General features: G+C 36.7%; 2 protein-coding genes across 2 annotated transcripts; one reads left to right on the top strand and one right to left on the bottom strand.

Moving 5' to 3' along the window:
* Positions 1-1506: 1506 nt before the first annotated feature.
* Positions 1507-8319, bottom strand: smn1 (survival of motor neuron 1, telomeric). Its single transcript, XM_084728131.1, has 8 exons — positions 8164-8319; positions 7678-7749; positions 7470-7589; positions 6066-6257; positions 4909-5091; positions 3624-3701; positions 2338-2445; positions 1507-1770 (listed from the first exon to the last, which is right to left on the bottom strand). Exons 1-8 carry the CDS (start codon positions 8209-8211, stop codon positions 1714-1716), a joined length of 858 nt encoding a protein of 285 aa, XP_084584257.1. The 5' UTR covers positions 8212-8319; the 3' UTR covers positions 1507-1713.
* Positions 8313-10829, top strand: hspb11 (heat shock protein, alpha-crystallin-related, b11). Its single transcript, XM_084728133.1, has 5 exons — positions 8313-8551; positions 9790-9896; positions 10237-10305; positions 10397-10440; positions 10538-10829. Exons 1-5 carry the CDS (start codon positions 8460-8462, stop codon positions 10628-10630), a joined length of 405 nt encoding a protein of 134 aa, XP_084584259.1. The 5' UTR covers positions 8313-8459; the 3' UTR covers positions 10631-10829.
* Positions 10830-19329: the final 8500 nt, after the last annotated feature.

The raw sequence follows: 19329 nt of genomic DNA, 5'->3' as shown, positions 1-19329 counted from the left end.
TCACAGTTTGGTCTGCCGGCCGTGTGGACTGGATCTCAACACCGTGGCTCCAACCATGACCAATCCTTTGGCGCCAAAGTCTTTCAGCAGCAGTAAGAAAGAAGAAAGAAAGTACTGACATAAGAGTAAGAAAGGCGTGCCCTTTTAAGCACTGAACAAATTGCAGTAATTGAAATAACTCAATATCTCACTAGAAACAAATCTAAAATATCATTAAAAATATATATACTCCTAGGGATGAATATTAGGGCTGGCGTCACCAGAGGTATTTTTTTTTCCATATCTCAGGTGCTTTATTTCAAATTTTTCATTACTTTGACAATCATTTTGTCCTTAATGACTGTTATATTCAATAACTTTGCAGAAAAACGGAGGAACAGTGCAATAAACCCAAATAGTGAGTGTAATAAGTGTAGGAAGTTTGTGTAAATGAAAAAAAATTGAGATTATTTCATGTAAATATTGGATCAGAGTTTTCCTGATAGTTTTAGCAACTTTTAAGACAACTGTCTTTCTCTCCAACAGTCAAATATGCTTAATTAAGGATGATTCAAGACCCCTTTGCTTCATGTTAGGTGCCTGTGTCACCCTTTTTGGATTTTTTTCACCATAATGACCTGTTAATTACACATTAATCCTTACATAATAGACCTCAGGCTCTCATTCTGTTTAAACATACTGTAGGCAATTTTAAAACATGTGTGCAATTTCAGTGGTATTAACATGATGTTCTCTCTCTGACCTATAAAAGGTCCTTTTGCCTGCATTTAAGTCTCATGTTTGTTTGGGACTGTCAAGCGCAGAGGATGTTAGGACAAACTGTCTCTTAATGATCTTAATGTCTCAGTAACTTTGTTGAAGAATCCATCTTTATCTGCACAACCTGTCCAATGTGTCATACTGACTCTAGTTGAAGCCATGCCTACTGTTACCATGAAATACGCACCCATCTGATGCGAGTTGAAAAACATTATGATGGATGCGATCCTATAACGGGTGGTGTTCGAAGGAACACCTCGGGGAAAATGGAGCTCGAATGCAAGGCAGATACTGGAACGATTCTCTGAATTAACTGTGTGGACAGCACCAGGGGGACTGAAGCAGGACTCCAGTCTGGCTGGCAATCAGATTCTTAGCATGCCAAGAGACACAAGTGTGGAGCAGAGACACAATTAAAAGTGGAAAATATTTCTCCGTATGGCTTTGATTCTGTACAGGTTCAAACTCCAAGATATTATGTATTCATGCCACATTTTCCTATATGTGAATACATTATACTAGTCTGACTTCTGCTGGACAATACTTGGCATTACAACCACACGTCATCAAATGTGTCACATATATATCGTCCAACCTCCAGCACACAATTACCTCTTTATCAAATTAGCAAAATAACTGAGAAAACTGACTGAAAAACTGTGATAAATCCACTCACCTACTATCCAATAAAGTCTCATTTTACAACAGTGAGTCTTTCCCTCAGTGCAATCAAAACAAAATACTGAGTGAGTTATGAACTGTGCTCTCATAGCCTTTATTTAATCTATTTACAAAGAATACAAAAGTCTCCTCTTTGAACGTTCTGTTCGCAGCATGTGCACTTCATTTTCTGTTTCATACAAAGACACACACACGAGGCACGACAGGGGGGATGGCTGCTGCTCCAGGGGGTGGCCTCGGTAACTGAAACTATGAAATCTTGACTTGTTCAGTTCATTTGTGGTGAAGTTTTGTCCAATTGGCAGCTTCTTTGCGTCCTTGTTTCAACCCCTGTAAAAAAGAAAAAAAAAAAGAAGAAGAAAATGATGTTAATATAGCCCCTTTTTTAAAAATCAAGGACTCCCACCTATTATGAAGCTGGAGATATTTGATGAAAAAGCTCTTCTTGCTAAGAAGCACAGCAGCAAAAATGGAGTAACTTAAACTAAACTGAACAGGCAAAACAGTGTCCACATTACCATAGACACCCACTACATAATGCAAAAAACAGCCCATAATAACAGGGTGTCTGCATGTATCAGCAAGTTAAATGCAAGACTTTTTAACGCCTCCATTTAGTTCAATTTAAGGCCAATTTTGCAATAAAACCTTTGCAAGAACACTGTCCAAAAACATTTGCGAAAAAAAATGTCTGTGCTATACAGTGTGAACGTGAATTAAGAGATTAATATCACACTTCACGTCATCTCCAAAAATAACAATTACCAACAACATAATGAAAAGTAACATTTGAATTTTGGAACATTTGGGTCATCTCAAGTGAATTTAAGACATTGTCTAGACATTTTAAGAACCTGCGGCCACACTGAATACATCAGTTATCTTTCGTGCACATACCAAGTAGTATCCTGTGTGATATCCGCTCATGTACCAGGAGATGAGCACGCTGCCCAAGGCCTCGTCATCCACCATGTCAGGGCTCATGGGTGGAGGTGGAGGGATCATCTGAGGCAAAGAGAGCGACGGTGTGATCACAGTGCAGATGCTGAAAGCTGATAATATCCAAGCAATCTGCCACAGATCACTATCAGCTGATATTCGTTCTTAATAGTTTAAATGATGGTCTCTATGAAGGCCGATCAGATGATGAAGTGGGTACATGTTTGCACCAAAACAGTCATGTAATACCGAAAAAAAAATTATGCTGAAAGTCCCTACTGTGTTTTGGTGTAATTTGCAGTCATGCTACTTCTGTTCTCTGCTGTTTGTGTCAGAGTTTGACACACAGGGACAGAGACTTCATGCAGGTGCAACTCATTAACTCAGAAAACTATACTTGAATGACCATTAAGGTTGTTTAAAATGGGTAATTTTCTTTTTTTGTTATTTTCCTTTGTTCAAATACATAAGCCTACATCTAAATACATTATTCTTTGACTACAGCATTTTAATAAGGTGCTAAAATCATAACAGTATCCCTTCTTTTCTACACACACAAAAAATATATATATATCTGCAAACTGCAAACTATTTCCCAAGATCATTTTTTTTAAGTTGCTTTATACTTAATATACAATGTTGAGAATAGTTAGATAATAATGCTACACAATAAATAGCAGGGTTTCTGCAGGTGTCAACAAGTTAAATTTAGACTTTTAAAGACATTTTTAGGACTATTTTGGTTGTGATTTAGGACATATTTCACATCCATACTGGAAAAAAAGTACATGCACAGCATGCATTGGCATTTATTGGTTCAATGTTAGATTTATTTTGTAGTGTGATCAACACAACTTTTATCCCAAAAACACATTTAAAAGCTCACACATCTCTAACTTTCTAAATGTGACATTAACCTAATAATACAATTTTTAAGACCTGTCAAAATTGTATCTAAGAGAGTTTGTTCAGATTATTGGATTTTAGAATTTTAAAGGACCTGCAGAAACCCTGAATAGAAGACTTCAAATATACCCAGTGATTGGTAACAGCCAATACTGCTCCTGGCGATCTGTGCTCTGCTCCAAAACTCCTAATCGGCTCACCCTTCCTGGCAATATTTGTTGTCAGTAACATGCAAAATTGACAGCTGCTTCTCAAGCTACCAGATGAATGAGTAAATAAAACAGTGTCTGTTTAGCATTTGCACTTGTAATTAGTGGAAAAGATGTATTCTAACTCACTGGTGGACCGAAAGGCATCATGGGAGGCCAGGAAGGAGGAGGTACAGGCCCATGACCACCTGATCGTCTGCTTCCCCCCTTAGGTAGAGGACACAAGGGAAAAAGAAAAACCGGTGAAAACAACACACTGTGACCTCAGTGTTACCAGATATTACATCAGATCACTTTGCTTGAAAACGATGTTAACGGCTCCAACAACCCTCTTTAGTGAACTCTACTTTTCATAAAATAAAGGGAGGGCAGTCTGAGGTCATTCAGTGTCTGTAATCTCAGCAGCTTTCATGTATATTAAGAGCAACCTGAAAGGAAGAGTAAAAGTGTAACCTTGGTATTTTTCAACCTGGACCCTATTTTACTGTGTTTGTGTGTCTAAGTGAGTAATTTGGACAACAATTTTTAAAACTGGTCCAGTATTGAGGGAGAATGCTGCAGCTGGCAGAAGTGACACTGTGCACCATCAAAGTATGTGCATGAAAAGTGCTTGTTTTTGCCACTGACAGACTCAGATTGTTATTGTCAGTGAGATTGATCTTATGTTTAAAGTTCTTTTAGTTTAACCAGAAACAGCTTCTGAATCGCTTTGTTCAAAGCAACAAAACTCCACTGACAAGAGCAATTTTAACTACTTGGTCTACTGCTGCCTTGATTTATTTTTAACCCTTTAAAAACACCATATGTCACACAATAACATAAAACAAAAAGACCAAAAGTCGCACAGTAACACAAACAAACCATCTGAACAAGGCAGCAGTAGGCCAGAGAGGTAAAATTACTGTTTTGTAAATGGAATCTGGTTACTTACTATTTTCATAAATAATATAACATAATAATATTTAACAGGTATAATAACAGTCTGAGCCTTTCAGAGGCAAAATAAGCACTTTTAGCTGACTGACTTTAAACGTGTGCAGTGGGAATTTAAAAAATTGTTTTCCCCATTTGTCACTCAAACACAAAAATATGGGAAAATAGGGCTCCGGCTGAAAAACAGCAAAATTACCCTTTAAGATATTATAAAATATACATCTTTATATAGAGATGAAACCTATTATCATACACAACAGTCCAATTTATTACAATGCAATACAACACCTCAGAGATAAATATATATATTCTAGTTTTATTGATTACATTTCATTATATCCTTAACTAAGCTGTAGCACAGAGCTAACTTGATCTGAAACTGTTTTCATCTCAGGTTGAACATTTTAATCTTAATAATTATATGATTAAAAATAAATTTTGTCACCAACTAATGAGAAGGGGAATGAGTCCTTCGTCTTACCTGTCTGAAAGCATGCATGGGTGGTGGTGGACCTGGGGGAAACCCGGGGAAACCAGGAATCCACATAGGAGGAGGCTCTCTGTGGCCCTTGGACTTCTGAGGTTTACTGTGGGGCTGGTGTTTGTGTTGGTTTGGTGTGGTCGACCTGTCGCTCTCCTCTGTTGACGACTCTGCCTCGTTTACCTTTAAATGCAGAGACATAACTTTGACTTGTCTTTGTCTTTTTTTTATACCTTGGTGAGTACACCTAAGGGGATTTCTGAAATATTTTTGAATTTGTTTTTGGAAACAAACAATAAAAAGGTACAAAATATGTACGTATCGATTGCCAAAATGTATATATAATGCAACAACTTTACTAATTCCAAATGAATCATTGGATTGATTACACTCTGTGAAGCAATTTGTTACAATCACTGCATTCAATAAGTTATTATTTGATAAAGATCAAGCTCTATAATTTATATTCATCTCACTTTGCCTCAACTGACCTCATCTGTAATTTCCCATTACATTCCATCTAAGGTAGCAAAATAAATTTAAACAATGTAGAATTTATGTATGGCAAAAGTAACATGGCTATCATTTAATCCCTTTTTATTCACATGCTGTTCATTTTTCATTGGGGGTGTGCATATTTTGCAGAGTGGAAGGCAACCTTATGTGAGCTGTAACACAGGGAGTGATACTGCCTTTCTTTACTAAAGGTTACAGAAATAACAAGTTTGAGTTGGCTTTTTGCCAGAATGATTTTTTTTAAAAATGAAAAATCAGTCTAGCTTCATTCACAGTGAACAGTTGGTGAGGCATCTACAAATTAAGAGTGCAAGTGTGAAAGGGTTTTCAATCAATATTCATAATGTAAGTCTAGAAATAACCTGTCTTCATTTGATTCTGAAGGGCTGTCAGTAAAACCTTTTACACTTTTTAAAGCAAGAAATTTCAGTAACGCTATTAAATATCACTGTTTGGACATGACATAATATCTTTTGCATTTGGCTTGTGGTAAATAAAATACTGTACATATATAATACACCAAATAAAATGGACTAAAAAGATCCAATGCACAAATAAATCCAATATAATAAAAGACTAAATATACTGTATTTCATGATAATTATATGATTAGAAATTATATATTGTTTTTTTTAGTTTACCTTGGCATCTGTTTCCTCATCACCCTCAGAAATCTCTGAAAGCAAGTCTTCTAGGTTCTGCTCCTCCTCATTGCCATAACCCGTATAAACAACTATGCAAGTGCCCTTCTTCTCGTCTATGGAGGCGATGGTGGCTGGATAGAGCTGACCGTCCTCTGACCAGTATGCACTGCATGAGTCCCCAACCTGCCACTGTGACACAATAGAAATTCTGATTAAAGACAAAGTGTAACCATGCTGTCGTGGTTGTCTCCTGGAGGGTTTCTTCATCAGACTCTGCGCTCCCATTAAAGAGGCCATTTAACGTGTCATTTGACTCTTCTTCTGCACATAATTGACCGATCGTGTGCCGCCTACTTATAACAGGCTGTTATAATGGAGAGCTAGGAAGAATATTTAAACATATTAATGCAAAAAGCAAGACTGTGGCTACAGTTAAGGGTGAGAGAGAAATACTGGCGAACAATTTCTAATCATGTATTTCTATGTGTAATTTGTACATTAATATAATTATTTTACCACTCACTGCAATTTCAATGCCTCTCATTTATTTCTAACATGACATGTGTGTATTAAACTTGATACAATTAGATATGATTTCCAAGAAGTCTGACTCTGTCACATAATGGGACAGGATATATGGAAATTGCTTTAGTTTACGGATTGAATATTCCCTGCAATAAATGCCAATAGATTAACCAATTTTCTGTTTTGTGTTCTATTAGCTGCAATACCAGTGTAAAGTGTAAAACAGACTTGGCAGCAAATCAGGACCAAACATAAAACATAAGTATGCAATTTCTGCATCATCAACGTAATGCATGTAGGTTCCTGTGGCAACATGATGCACACAGTTTGCACTACTGTCAGTGCATGCCTTTGTTCGGTAACATTACCAACGTACATCTCAACAGGTTTATATCTATAATGTATTCCCTCATTAAATTGCTCATAGAAAATATTGTCAGGAAAAGAAATTGAGAAAGGGTGGCTCTTTTTTATACCAATTTAAGTTCAAAACTGAACATAAGCTCCTCAGATCCAGGCTAGGTGTACAGCATAAGTTACTGTGGTGATCTAGTGAGGTTAAAGGAGAGCCACTGAAAACTCTGGGCAACTCGTGATCTCAACAAATCACTAACCCTTTTATATCGTTTCGTAGTACACCTCTCAGAGGTGAAGTAAATCAATTCCAGGAGAGCAAAAAGTATGGATTAAAATTAAATGTGTTGCAAAACACAGAATATAAACTGTCTTATGTGTTTAAAGGTTCCTGACACCTATAGTGTTGATTCTAGTGCTGTCATTCAGACTCCAACAAACTGTCAATAAAATTACTCAACCCTACTAGCCTAGCCTACTTTCTCTATATTTATCTATAGTTTTTTAGTTACAGTTCCACACCTCTTTATCTGGTGGTGCATTGGTTCTTTTCCTGCTCTGGTTCTTTTTGTTGTTCTTCCGTTTTTTTCCTGGTGGGTTTTTCTTGGAGGCTTGTGGCTCTTCTTCGCCTTTTAGGGCAGTCTGGTGCAAAGCAAGAGCAGAGACATACAATATGTGGCGAAAACAAACATTAACCTTTCACATGCACACTGCAAAGCACCTTTTTTACCTTGAACGATGCAACTGCTTTGTCATAAGCTTTTATCAATGCTGTGTCATCCCATATGTCTGAATCATCACTCTGAAAAAGAGGAGAGCAAATTTACAGCCTCTGCAAACGAAAAGGATTATTTTTTATCACGCCTTTCCAAATTAATGCAAAAAATAGCTCAATTTTTGCTGTTAATTTCTGTTATGTTTATCTTTACGTCCCAGGCACTGTGGAAAGGATGCTACAGGAAGTCAAAGCGCAACAAAACCTTTTGTCCAAGTCTTTGTTTTACAATATATGGACTACTACAAGACGTCAAGTAAACTGTTGACATCTAGTTTTATTTCTTCAGTTTCTATTCTCTTTGTTTCCCTACTTAGCCAAACTCACCGTTGGTTTGTAGCTTAGTTAGCTTCCTAGCTCATCATCTCAAACACATCTATACCAGCCTACAAATGTTCACATATGTTGCCACCTTCTGCTCAGTGGTGCATCTTAACTCACCTGTCCAGCTCCGCGTGTAAACAGCACGTCTTGACATCCATTCGCCATGTGAAGAAGATGTGTTTATATCACTGCTAACTGCTAATTGCTAACAACTAACGCGCAACGTGCGTCGGAACCGATGACGTCTGCAGTGATGATGACGTATATATCGTGCGACGAAGTGGTTGGCTTGGCAACGACGGTAGCTAGTTGACTTCTCCTAGGCTAAAACAGATTGTTGTGTATTATTTACGAAACCTGCGGCTGTTTTCTTCAACAAGAGATCCGAATCTTTATTGTATGAGTCTGTGAAGATGTTTGATTCTTCCCTGAGTTCTTTGGGTGCAAAAGTTGTCGTGGCTTCATCCTGCGATGAGAATCATCCACCAGAAAACATCACCGACGGGTTAGTGCAACCAGTTTAGCTAGCTTTAGCCTAGTTGTTTCTGAAGTGTTTTGTCAATCTTAAGTCGCTACAGTGAAAGTCGTGGTGTATATAAGTAGCGTTATGCAGGTACTTTGCTTAACGCTAAGTTAAAGTACAAGTATTTGAATATAACTACGTACATTTACTCAACCAGCGTTACTAAAATTGAGTGCAAATGAAAGATACTTGTACTTTAGCTACTGGATAATTTCCATGTAACTTCTATTCCACTAAGTATCAGAGGCAAATATTGTACTTTTACTTAACAACATTTGTCTGACAGCTTTACTGTGTAGTTTCTAGAAACTAGTTACTTTTCAGAGCACAATTTGTCATACCCTTCCTGTTCCTCCTATTTATAAAGATAAATAACGATTAGCAGTTAAAACTGTCTTGGATAAAATGTAAAACAAGGCTGTTTTTTTTTCCTAGCTCATGAAAAGTTGACTTTTTCAGATCCATATATACATCGTATATATTAAAACACTGTCAGGGAACATTTTACTGCACAATAACTACGTTTACGTTTGATACTTTCAGTAAAGTTTGGTTACAATACTTACGTACTCTTAGGTTTTGAATGCAGGACTTTTATTTGTGTGGCGTATTTTCAGTGGTACTGCTACTTTTACATAGAGCTGCTGCAAGGAACTTTCATTTTATGTTGATTTTGGAGGCCCCTGTGGACACAAGGGGTAGTGTTTCCACTGCCACAACCACAGACAATAACGTTAAAAATCAAAATTATCTAAATGAAAATAGCCTCCTGCTTCTCTTAAACTGGTTATCATAACTTTGCTAAGGAAAATGTAAACATTCACTCTTTCATTCTGTGTGCTATAGGTCATTTTGTGGCATCAGAATTAAGCTGAAATGATTTCTTAACCACTTAAAAACTCCTTGTAGCATCTTTAAGTAAAGGATCTTAATGTTTCCTCCATCACTGAAAATTACTAATACTACAGTTTTAAAATGCTCTCTTCTTCCAAGATATAGTGGAGTAGAAGTATAAATGAGCATGGAATGGAAATACTCAAGTTAAGTAAGCAAAGTATATTTAAGTACAGTACTTTAGTAGATGAAGTTAGTTATATTCCACCACTGAGCCAAAGTTGATGTCTTGATGTTTTTTTTCTCTTGATTCAGTGCTACAGAACTTAAAACCCACTGGCCCAGTGTTAAGATTTGGTTGTTGCTTGTTTGTCCTTTTCACCCAGAAACACTAAAACGTTTTGGATGTCCACCGGAATGTTTCCTCAAGAGTTTATCATTCACTTTGCTGAACCCACAAAACTTTCTGCTGTGACAGTGGACAGCTACAATGGTATGTCAGCTGTGATTGTGTCATACACACTGTTACTGTCAAAGAAACTGAGAAATCAAACAAAGAGTCATTGCCTGAATTATCTGAGTTGAAGTCCCCATGACATCCTGTAAACACAGATTGCATCATTTCCCTCAATACATGGATTGCAAACATTGCATAAAATGTAATTTGTATTTTACCATATGTAATTTTACCACCTTTAACGCATTTAACATAATCATTGTAAATATAAACATGTTCCCCGGCATTAGACATATTTTCTTGCACAAACATTTGACTATACATTTACATATACTTCCATTTATAAATGTTTGGTTGTGTGTTTTTTATTTTTCAGTCAAGCATCTAAAGATAGAAAGGAATACGTCAGGGAGTGCTTCTCAGTTTGAGGCTGTTATAGAGAAAGGTGAGGGGGTTCATCTACAGCATTTGTTTGCACATTTAGTTTTTTATTACAAAGAGTTGAAATTGGGATTAACAAGCTGATTCTCTCATAGACTTTGAACGTACAGAGGGACATCTTCAGTCAAATGCTGTTTCAGTAAGTCAAAATGAAAATATAATTATGTAAAACAAAAAATACGAATGAATACAATTAACAGATAAAACAACAATTTGTCTTTATTTTTCTCTTTCAGCTAAATGTCAGCAGTGCAACCCACCTTCGTTTTATCATCAGCTCAGGATATGATCATTTTGTATCAGTGCACAGAGTCGGTGTACAAACTTGACATGCTTGATCATTGTGAATTAAAGACTTGTTTGTGTGTTTATACAGTATATCTGGCTTCATATAATTATTTGATAATTGTAAATCACTTGTTCTTGATAATTTTTTTGAGGAGGTGTGAATTATGCTGGGAAAACATATTTTACCAGATCAAACTCTTGATATATTTTCATTCCAGAAATAAATACCTTTATAATGTCGCCCATTTGCACTTTCTGCTGATAATGTAGTTTGTTTTGTGATTAACAACATATAATATAATTTATAACACACATTAGGTGTACTATGTTTTTTGTTTTTTTTTTCATTTCATTTCATTTTTTAAATTTTTGTGAATGAATATTTAATGAATATAAATGATGTTAGATACCGGAGCATGTCCAGCTTTTATATATATATATATATATATATATATATATATATATATATATATATATATATATATGTATGTGTGTGTGTATAGAAGTTGTGAATTCTCATCTGGGACGTGTTTTCTGGCGCAGGGCAAGTTTAGAAATATGAAGAATAAAGCAGACCAAAAATAAATGCTAAATTACATATTGCATATATATAAATTCTTTTTTTGGCAGGACATGCTTTCTCCCAATTCTCAAAAATGGGTGAAATATGAGCAGATCTCATTATGCTCTCAGTCTGTCCTGATAACACACACTGACATCTTCTCCCTCATGGCAGACAGGCAGAGAGCTGCTAACAATAACTGGGAATCGGATAAGAATATCCCATGAATATGTGAGCTACATTGATTTCGAAAGTCAATGAATTTTTGTCTAAACAAAGTCAATTTTATCATCTTAATCTTATCAGTGACGTTGCAATTGCAGAAAAATCATATGATTGAAAAATTGGCCTCAAATTCTGAAATTAGTTAAAGGAACAATAATTGCACATCCAAAAATGAGTGCTGCAATCGAAATAGTGAGTTGGAGCCATAGATGGTACATTAAATAAGTTGAAATCACATTTAATATTCAATCTGTGGTTGAAGTGTGGTGTTGTCACCCACCTCCTAATTAATCATAAAGTAATGTTTGTGCAAAAGGGCAGAAAATGCTTGTATTTCCCTCTTTTCTTTGTTTGTTATCTCATAAAACATAATATATTTGGGTTTTAGATTGACAGAATGAGACATTTAAAGACATCCCCTTGGACTTTAAAAAACTGGCATGGGCATTATTCACTATTTTCTGACATTTCACAGACATTGTAGCCCTAGATTAAACATTATAATTAATTTAGTATTTGTTATTTGTTGAACTGCCCAAAAATAAATCAATTTGTACAGGAGCAAGTAAAAATGGACTTCATGCAAGGATATTTCTGAACATCTTCGACCGACCAGGAAAGTGAAAACGAAAACATCACTGCTGAATCCTGAATTTGAACTTTAATTTAAGTGAAATGGGCAAACTAAAACAGTTATTCCTGCCTGGAATATAAGTTTCAAAGGAGGACACTGTGGCTGCAGCATTTGTGCAAGAAGCATTGTTGTCACATACGCAAGTATTTCAATTGAGCATGTTTCCTTGATCTCTGATGGTGTAATGTTAGGATAAATTACAGTAAATATATTTCAGACTTCTCCTTTAAACCCATTTTATGTATTAATGTTATGGATTCACATATGGGGCCTTTTTCTTTATCCCACATTTAACTGTTTCTGCTAGTTTCACAAGCTGATAGTTGGCAAAGCTTTTGAATAAAATAGTTGGATTGTGATGAATGGTAGAATTACTTACAAAGGAAATTTCTCTCTGTGTGAGAGATAGAGTCAATTAACTAATTTTGAGCAGTGTGGGGGCTTAAATTGGCATCCGTACCCGCACCCCCCCACCACCAACGCCCCCACCCACCCATGAGCAGAATTTTACATCCCCATAGAAATGGGCAACCATGGGCGATGCAGCTGGGGGGTTGGGGGAACCAGATGGTTTCCCGGCCAACCAGCGAGTCTCTAAAGACTGCGGGTCTATTCACACAACGTATTCAAGCCACCTCCTGTACTTATATCCTCCACACACACACACACACACACACACACACAGACACACACACACACACACACACTCACTAACACTGACTCCTATCTACCTCCATTGCCATTTCAACTTGTCGGTAGCAAAGGGTTCAGCAGTGTGTGAGGACCCTCTGGGACTCCCTCCCCAATTACTTTGCTGACTGCAGAGGAGCTCGGGGATTTGCTGAGGCTGTGTTTGCTGTAGCTTGGTCTGCATGCAGGCCTCCGAATAAACCAATAAAAATATGAAATACATGCCTGAATAACTAGCCCCCTGATATTTTAGAGCAACTAATTGCTTAGGGGTATGGCTGGGATACAGCACATTTGAGTATGTGAGTGTGTAATGAGTAATGAGGGCAAGGTAGAAACTGATACAGTGTTATTGACTCATCTATTATTTACTGGTATGGAATATTTATTATGATGTTAGAGGTGAGGGTCGGGCCATGAAATGAAGTGCGAACTCCCATTCGTACAATTTTTTCCCCCACAACAGTTCAAATTGTGAATTTATTACATTTGTTTGCTGTGAATATTTAACCAGAGGGCCCTTTTTTGTATGTCGAGCAGGTTTTCAAGCGCGCCGTCCCATTACTAATGAATTCAGCCTTTTTTGTGCTTGACTGTCAGCCGATCAGGAGAATCACAGCAGGATATGAGTGCATTATTATCATGTCACTGCGGGGCAGGGCTAAATTATCACCCAGTGTCTTCTGACGGCTGCCTAACTGCTGTCCAATCACCCCGAGACATCTGCTGGACCAAAACTCTGTATGTTCAGCTGAGTCCATTCAAAGAGATGCATATCATAACCCCCCCTGCCTCACTGCCTCTGCGTGCCGTAATTTAAAAAAGAAGATTTTATTTAAAAAAAAAAAATGAAAGCTAGAATTGTCATAATGTTGTGGGAGAAAACAGTCACACACTTGTAGCCACAATGCAAAAAGTAAAGTTTTGGCATTACACTTGAGGGTATTATAGGATGAAGCAGCTCAACAGACATTAAAGCTATTACAAGGAGTTTTTAACTGGTTATGAAATACTCTCAATTTAATACTGATGCCTCTGATCGACTATTTCTAGTTTCTATAGTTCTTAATGCCTGCTGGGTCGGATTCTCCATAAAATCTTATTAAAAGCGAGCCAGTGCTTAAATTTTTTTTCCAGGCAGAGTTACAGTGACTTGTACGTTAGCCAGTTCCCTTTTCAACGAGGGATTCAGAAATTTTTGTAGTTCTGAGTTGTCTGGAACGCAGCATAAGATCTTTTATGGACCAGGTAGCTCTCTGCTGCTCCTATAACATGCAAATGTAATGGAGGACACTCCTCCATTAAAATATTATTTTCTGCGACTATCTTCTCTTACAGCCTGTAGTTCGTCATGGTTCTTCCTGAATGGTCATAATGTGCATTAAAAGTGTGCATTTAGACCTATTCTGCTGTTAAGTACATTTAAAATGGCTGTATACTTATTCCATAAAGCACATGAGAATATCTATATTACTTGCATATAATCATGTAGGTGAGGATTCTTATGGTTATTTTGAGTAAGAAATCCCATCACGCATCCCAGCTCCGTTATTTTCTTTCATGTCAAACAGCGACTTTGAATTTCCTTTTTATCTCCTCTGTGTGGTCCTTCTTTCATGTCAGTGACGGAGCCACGCGAATTGACAATGGGCCTTAATTTGATTTCAGTTTTGATTTGGTCCAATCAGCTTAGTTATGACAGAAGCTGAGCTGGAGAGAGCTTCTGCCCGAGGAAGGAAACACTATAAAGGCCGAAATTAGATGATTAGACGGGAGAGGAAAACAATCTTCTCATTATTTAAGTCCAAGAGGAATGGAGAATGATAATGAGGGATTGACAGAGTGCACTTGACAGCTTTGAATATATAGCAACAGCATTCACATTTACTCCCAAATCCAGCATTATAGCTGCAGTATTGTCCATGTACTTGATGCACATTATTGAACTTTTGCCAATATCTGATATGACGATATTTTCTGACTCATTTTGACGCAGATACCATTACATATACCTAATTACAGAGAACATCAAGTCTGTCCTGTCATGGAATTAGAATATTATCATACCCGTTATGGTAACGGCTGACTGACAGATGCAGACATAAAATACAATATTTTTCAAAATGCACTAATTTATGGGGTAACATTAGAACTCCTGCTGACAGTTTTTCTCTCTTTGTTCCTCACAAATTAGTCATAATGATCGTGATGACGCTTTTTAAGAGGGGTGTTGAAGAAATGTGGTTTGGCTCCTCCTTGCATGACAGACACTGGGCAATCATTGCAAATTGCAACTCTGATATCTGTTTTAGACATTTCAGAAAACCTCCACAGTGCTAATATACCTGGGTTATGTGTGAATAATAAAAGCGTAATCATATCGTCATCATTCCAAACATTTTTATTCTTTAAAATCAATCACAAACCACAGTGGGCCAATACAGACTGTGATCTCCTGTTCGGCTCTTTCTTGCAGCGGTTAAAGTAACATTTATAAAATAATTAAATCAATTTTCTTTTATGAATATAATTTATAGTGCTTTTAGATTTTTGCATTCCATTAATAGAGGTGCTGCCTTCTCTCCAGTATAACGGAACTAATTGACACTCGGCTTGTGGTGCTCAAAGTGCCAAAAAATAGTTTTGAAAAATTCAAAACCAGCATCTCTTTCCAAAAACTCGATATAAACTCGAGATAGTTCCCAGATGTTGTGAGCAGTTTCATGTAGGAACCACTTTCTTTGTTTAGGAGAAGATTTCAGTACATTATACTGCAGAAAAAAAGTAATTCCCACATGAAACTGCTCACAACTGTGGATTATTTTGAACATGATGATCATGATTTCTGGGAAGAGACACTAGTGTTGAGTTTTTCAGATGTTTTTTTTTTTTTTTTTTTTTTGTTGCTTTGAGTGCCACAGGACTAGTGCCACCTAGTTCCATTATACTGGAGAGAAGGCAGACATCTCTTTGGCTGATATTTCCAAAACTAGGCAACACACACCAAAACAGTCTGGATAGATAAAAAGCACTACAGGTTTGTTTTGTCTTAATTAAAAAAAATCCGACTGCTGGTGACTTGCAGTAAGAATAATTAATTAATAATTGATTTGATGTTTTGGTTTGTTTTTTTTCCCCTTAAAAAATATATGTCATAATACTTTTGCAGCATGGTAAACAATGTATGTGCATGGATGAAACATATCAATACATAAAAAAGTATTTTTTTAAGAAAAGGAATAGTCAGTCCTCTCACAGATGGCCTTGTAAACTTCTGTAAGTCATATAGAGGCATCAGTATAAAACTGAGACTGTTTCATAACCAGTGAAAAGCTCCTTGAAGTAGCTTTAGTTAAAAGCAAACATAACACACTTTAGTCCAATAATAAGTCTGTTGATTATTGAACAAAGATAAATCTTCTTGCCATCTTCTTCTGGCAAAAACAGCCCCGTAAACAAATCTGTTTGCTGTGATAGATGTAAAATTCACTTTTTTGAGATAAACAGATTTTCAGCATCCAGCAAAAGGTAAATTAGAGAAGGTGTTAGAATGAGTTCTGATGCATAAATGACAAATATTTGCTGCTTTTTAAATTGCCCGTGTTTGCACCATAGCTTCTCTGCTGGTACTTATTTCCAATTCTATCTCAGTATACCTGCTGTTTGACTGAGGAATTTTTATTTTTTTGCTCAAGGTGTGCTAGTTGCTCTACTTTTGACTTTATTGATTAAATTTCCAAGAAATTATCATCAGTGCCATAGCTGCAGTATCAACTATCCTTTTGCTTCATCCCTATTTGACCACTTTTTGGTGCTAAGTCACACAGTAAATGCTGTAAAACACTTATCAGTCACTTCAGTTTGAGTGCCTCTGGTTACAGCACCTCACCTTCGAGTTCCACTTAGTCTGTCTGCCTCCAAATCTCTGCTGACATGCTGTGGTAATGCAATGTAATGGTGGCTAGCTGAGTAATCTCAAGCAGCCTCATTACACAGATTGCCACACACTCCTGACCAACGCAAGTGTGTGCATATATTTTCGCCTGATAGTCCATGTGAGCCCCCTGAGTATTGAGTGGGTGAAGTAGTTAAACTTTTGCTTCACAAACTACTTTGCCCTTGTGGGAAGTGGAATAGCTCCAAAATAGTAGAGCCAAATGGTTGGGGCTGCCGCGAGGAAGGATTGTTTGTCTCCAAGTGGAGCGATGCCAGCGAACTCTCACGAACTTAGATGAACAGTATAGGGAGAGAGATAGACATTACGGGGAGATCAGCCATTTTTCTTTGTTTTTCTCTTAAAATATTTGCTTTTATTGTATTCTATCCAGCCCGTTTAATCTATCTATCTCTTTCCAAATACACACAGAACCCAAAGTGAATCCCAACATTTGCATTTGCCCTTGGTATCTGTTAGACGTGTTCTCTTGTACTGTGGTTGTCAAATACAGGTCTGGGGACCTCTGGGGGGCTGTGGCATTCTTCCAGAAGGTCCGGGAAAAGTTTTGAGGTTCGTTCTGTACTCTGTAGCTTGAGTTCAGTCACTGCCTATCTTACTGCCTGCCAGACTCCATTAACATATTGTTCACTTTAACTATTATGAAAATCTACTCCCTCTAAAAGATGATTTATCATTTCTTATGACACTAACTCATCTGGCATTAATTTGAACTAAAAACAGGTAAACAAAAACAGTAAATGCGGCACAGAATAGAAATGCTGGCTCTAGCTCTGTTGTCAAAGCTGCAAGTATTTCAGCTTAACACGTTTCCTTGATCTCTATTGTTTGAAGATTTATTACAATAAATATATTATAGATTTATCCTTTAATTAAGGTTTCAGGTATTTATTTTATGATTAGACTTTTAGTCTAAACTATTTCCTTTCCACAAAAACAATTTTATGAGTCTGATCAATCACATGACCCAGACTGTTATTGCCTCCCATTGGCTGGTGTTACTATATCGGTGTGGTTAGGTGTGTTTGTTTGCTCAAAGCCCTACAGTGGTTATAACATGTTGGCATTTTAAACGATTTAGCCACTACGATAAAGGCTTTTTAATATTTCCATCTTCATTGTTGCCACTTATTTTTGGAGTGCCTAGATTGCCTTCCTGTTTATCCAGTTTTTCCCCATTTTGCAAAAACACCCAACACATTGTTCATCTCCGGTTGAGTATAAAGAGCAACCAGTCATTTATTTCTTTCAGTTTTATAAGCCTATCATATTCAAGTCTGGGGCTAGGCCTATTATTGTTCTTCTTATGTTTTTTATTATGCCTATTTTATATTCTCTATATTTTATACATATTTTGTTGTATTTTATTTAAAATAATCAGAATCCACGTTTTACTTTATGGATGCAGAAATGTAAAAAAAAAAAAAAATATCTACATTAGATTACTCCAAGGGGCAAACATGAGTATTTTCTTTATTATCCTTTAGTTCTCTCGTTAGTCGTCCTTGGCTGAGGAAAAAACATTAGAACTGCTGCTCTTGTATATGCTGTATTATAGCCATTTCTTTTTCTGGAATTAACATGAAATATGAGTAGTGTAATAAAATATCTACTCAGTGAAATAATTGTTATTACAAGTGATATTAGGGCTTAATATGGCACCTGAATTGATACATGTTCTTGCATTTCCTTGAAAGGTGAATTTTCTGATCACTGAAATGTTCTTGACTTTTCCAAGATCCAGAAAATGACAAAAAACATTCAGATGATATTGTAAAATATATTAACTTCAGTGTTGTCTGTTTGCATATTGACTTAAAGGTTAAGTGTAAGATTTAGGGGTGTCCATTGGCAGAATATGGCAGAAATTGAGTAAATATTCATAAATATGTTTTCATTAGTCTATAATCACCTGAAAATAAGAAGCGTTGTGTTTTTGGTATTTCAGAATGAGGTTTTTATATATACAGAGAGCACAGGTCCTCTTCCACGGAGTCCACCATGTTGCACCACCATGTTTCTACAGTAGCCTACAGTAGTTTCATGGGTTTTCCTACCTGCTAGGAAGGGGAGGGTGAAAAGACATATTTGCAATCTGCAAACTCACCTCCAGATGCCACTAAATCCTACACACCAGTCCTTTAGATTAACCCTTTTTAACTGAATTTACTGATGAAAATGCATGACAGCTTCAAATGATTTTGACGTGTATTTCGAAGTGCAAAACAGTTTGTTGACATTGCTGTGGATATAACAAAAATACTCACATCATAAGACCTGTGTATTGTAGTGAAATGACTCGTAAAATGGTTCAAAACTATTTTCCATGCAGTGTGGGACCATACAGTAATGTGGACACAGAAGGCAAAGATGAATAGATAAATCAGTGTGAGGGAAATCAGACGCACAAAAGATGATACATCACTGCCACCGGCCATGCTGGAAGGGACAGATGTTAAGCCGAGATCTTGCTTATCATGTGTCAACATCAGACATTAATCATGAAACAGATAAATCATTTTTGTCCGGCCTGCATCAATTATCAATTAACAAGTGGTCCCAAAATCAAGTTTGAACGATGAGTGGAGTGATCCCATCAGACAGCATGGTAAAAAAATAAAAAAATATTCTATTTGAGCATTAAATAACTTAGAATTTACTTTTAAGCAAGTGC

This window comes from Lutjanus erythropterus, chromosome 10, assembly GCF_056507025.1.
Source record: "Lutjanus erythropterus isolate fLutEry1 chromosome 10, fLutEry1.hap2, whole genome shotgun sequence".
Classification (NCBI taxonomy): Eukaryota; Metazoa; Chordata; class Actinopteri; order Lutjaniformes; family Lutjanidae; genus Lutjanus; species Lutjanus erythropterus.
Note: the sequence above shows the minus strand (reverse complement) of the source record. Positions and strands in the feature narration are given on the sequence as shown.

Bases quoted from the DNA above. Each gene is read 5' to 3' on its own strand.
- smn1 (XM_084728131.1), bottom strand. From the start codon at position 8,211: ATGGCGAATGGATGTCAAGACGTGCTGTTTACACGCGGAGCTGGACAG. The intron at 7,750-8,163 runs GTGAGTTAAGAT...CCTCTTTTTCAG, and splicing joins TTACACGCGGAGCTGGACAG to AGTGATGATTCAGACATATG. The intron at 7,590-7,677 runs GTAAAAAAGGTG...GCTTTGCACCAG, and splicing joins AAGCAGTTGCATCGTTCAAG to ACTGCCCTAAAAGGCGAAGA.
- hspb11 (XM_084728133.1), top strand. From the start codon at position 8,460: ATGTTTGATTCTTCCCTGAGTTCTTTGGGTGCAAAAGTTGTCGTGGCT. The intron at 8,552-9,789 runs GTTAGTGCAACC...CTTTTCACCCAG, and splicing joins CCAGAAAACATCACCGACGG to AAACACTAAAACGTTTTGGA. The intron at 9,897-10,236 runs GTATGTCAGCTG...TTTATTTTTCAG, and splicing joins GACAGTGGACAGCTACAATG to TCAAGCATCTAAAGATAGAA.